Source organism: Melanaphis sacchari, unplaced genomic scaffold (genome assembly GCF_002803265.2).
Source record: "Melanaphis sacchari strain LSU unplaced genomic scaffold, SCAv2.0 Contig45_pilon_pilon, whole genome shotgun sequence".
Classification (NCBI taxonomy): domain Eukaryota; kingdom Metazoa; phylum Arthropoda; class Insecta; order Hemiptera; family Aphididae; genus Melanaphis; species Melanaphis sacchari.
In genome coordinates this window covers 1,895,942-1,898,551 of record NW_020271303.1, presented here as the reverse complement: position 1 = coordinate 1,898,551, position 2,610 = coordinate 1,895,942, and the positions used below count along the sequence as shown (strand labels likewise).

The following is a 2,610-nucleotide window of genomic DNA, read 5'->3' as shown; positions in this document are numbered from 1 at the left end:
TTTCGCATTTCTAGGATGTGTCAAACACTGTTAATGCTCAATTCTTTATCTCGCTAAATTTAAATTTAAAATCTATCGATAATAATAAACATAATAATTCGTATTGAAACTTGACGGATTGTAAAATATATTGGCTTATTTATTGGATAGTATTGCTATACTTAGTGCATAACCTACTAATGTATGGAGATTGGTATTTTTCAAGTTTATCGAGTCCAATTTTGGTTTTTTTCAGTTTACGTTTCTTATGTATTTTTCCTGTTGTTTTTATTCCCAAGTCCTAACTAGTTGATAGTTACTACGACATTCACACATTCACTTTCTATTGGCTATTGGTTGTTGTCAGTTACGAGTTGTTGATCTATGCGTGACGGAGTGATGGCTTGTTTATTCTTTTATCACGAGATACAAACGTTGATCACTGTTATCATCAAAAAATTAGAAAAACACTAAACAGCTGGATTCTTGTACAGAAGTGCGAACGTATTTTAAACCTCTAAGTTTCATTTTACTTTATTTTTTTGAGTGTTCAAAGACGAATTATTGTAGCTGTATATTATCACATTTTTTTTTTTTTAAGTCGAGCATCTACGGTTATACCCAATATGTTGACAATTTTTTCGAAGTGTAGCTTGCCTAAAAAAGCAAGTTCACATACTATTCGTCAGCTATCGTCGGTCAATTTTGATATTCAACATAAGCATCCCCAGGCCCGAAAACAAGTCGGATTGCCCAGAGCCAGGTAATTTCCTAGCCAAGTCATGTATTACTTAATGTTTATGATTGTAGTATGAACACTTCTGTTTAAAAGTCATTATTTTTGAACGACATTGTGGAATGGGGCCACAGGGGGTACATCTAAAACTGTTGAATTAAAATTCAACTCTTAGGGTTGTTGCTTTTGGTAATATATTTATTTTTAATTATAGATATGGAGGAAGAAATGCAGTCACTATGTTGCCAGGTGGAGGTATTGGACCAGAGTTGATGAGTTATGTAAAAGAAGTCTTTTTACATGGTGGTGTACCAGTCGATTTCGAGACAATTCAGATCGATCCGCAAAGTGATAATAATGATGATTTGCAATACGCCATTATGTCCATTCGTAGAAATGGTGTGTGCATTAAAGGTAACATTGAAACACGCAGTCTCGATACTGCTATCATTTCACGTAATGTTGCCATTCGTAACGAACTCGATTTATTTGTGAATGTTATAAATGTACAATCATACAATAACGTACCAAGTCGTCACAAGAATGTTAATGTAATTGTTATACGGCAGAATACTGAAGGTGAATATGCAATGTTAGAACATGAAAGTGTCGAAGGTGTAGTTGAATCCATGAAAGTCATTACTGAAGAAAATTCTACAAGGTTAGCTCGTTACGCATTCGAGTTAGCCAAAAACAATGGTCGCTCTAAAGTCACAGCAATCCACAAAGCTAACATTATGAAATTATCAGATGGATTATTTTTGGAAACTTGCAAAAATATGTCCTTAAATTACCCAGATATTAAATTTGAACACATGATTATTGACAACTGTTGCATGCAGCTGGTATCTAATCCACATCAGTTTGACGTGATGGTTATGCCTAACTTGTATGGTTCGATTGTGTCAAATGTAATTTGTGGTCTTGTTGGTGGTGCTGGCCTAATATCCGGAAGAAACTATGGTGATCATTATGCAGTTTTTGAGCCAGGCACCAGAAACACTGGTTCATCTATTGCAGGTACCAATACTGCGAATCCAGTTGCAATGTTAAGTGCGTCTGCTGATATGTTAGAACACTTAGGTCACAAAGTGCATTGTGATATTATCAGAACAGCTATATCTAAGACTCTCAATGAAGACATGGTACATACAGCTGATTTAAATGGCACTGCTAAAAGTACTGATGTTGTACATAATGTTATTAAACATGTAAAAAGTCTTGCGGGTAGAATTTAATAATTATTTTTATTATACTATTATGCAAGAAATTTAAAATTATTATTGTTTTTGAAGATAAATACTGAGAAAATACTTTTTTTATCCAACATCCTATGCACAAATTTTCTCTAACCTAACCCATGAGTCATTAAATAATATGTTATTCATAATTCATTGATGTGTTTTTATTATTTAATTTAACTAAATCTATCAAACAATAGATTTATATTAGTGTAGATGCATACATGAGTGTTATGAGCATTTTATTATGTATATTGTATATTATATTGTCTATGATGTTATAGTACAATATTTATTTTTGATTTTAATAAATCAATGATGATATACTTGTAAATGTAATGATTTTTTTTGTTTTTAATATTATTAATAATTAATTAGTACACAAAAACTGTAGTTTATTAATTACAGTATCATTATTATTTAATTAAATGTGATATGTTTATTAAAATTATAATCAAATAACATTGAAATGTTATAAAAAGCTGAAGGTGTTTTAAAAATGTAAATAATAAAAAATATAACTAGTAAAAGCTGAACGTCGATGTGATATTGTATAAGCCACAATAATTGTATACCTTACTTATAAGCTATAAAGTGTAAAAATAATCATTTTTCATAATGTTGTAATTATTTAAATCTTATTGTATTGTTTTT

At 30.7% G+C, this 2,610-nt stretch overlaps 1 protein-coding gene across 1 annotated transcript; it reads left to right on the top strand.

The window, feature by feature from the left end:
- The first annotated feature begins 448 nt into the window (after positions 1-448).
- On the top strand, positions 449-2,180 carry LOC112598135 (isocitrate dehydrogenase [NAD] subunit gamma, mitochondrial). Its single transcript, XM_025344495.1, has 2 exons — positions 449-742; positions 930-2,180. Exons 1-2 carry the CDS (start codon positions 606-608, stop codon positions 1,951-1,953), a joined length of 1,161 nt encoding a protein of 386 aa, XP_025200280.1. The 5' UTR covers positions 449-605; the 3' UTR covers positions 1,954-2,180.
- Positions 2,181-2,610: the final 430 nt, after the last annotated feature.

What these genes read in the sequence shown, in the direction of transcription:
- LOC112598135 (XM_025344495.1), top strand. Translation starts at nt 606, where the DNA reads ATGTTGACAATTTTTTCGAAGTGTAGCTTGCCTAAAAAAGCAAGTTCA. An exon ending in GTCGGATTGCCCAGAGCCAG is followed by an intron (nt 743 to 929) that starts GTAATTTCCTAG and finishes TTTTAATTATAG; the next exon opens with ATATGGAGGAAGAAATGCAG.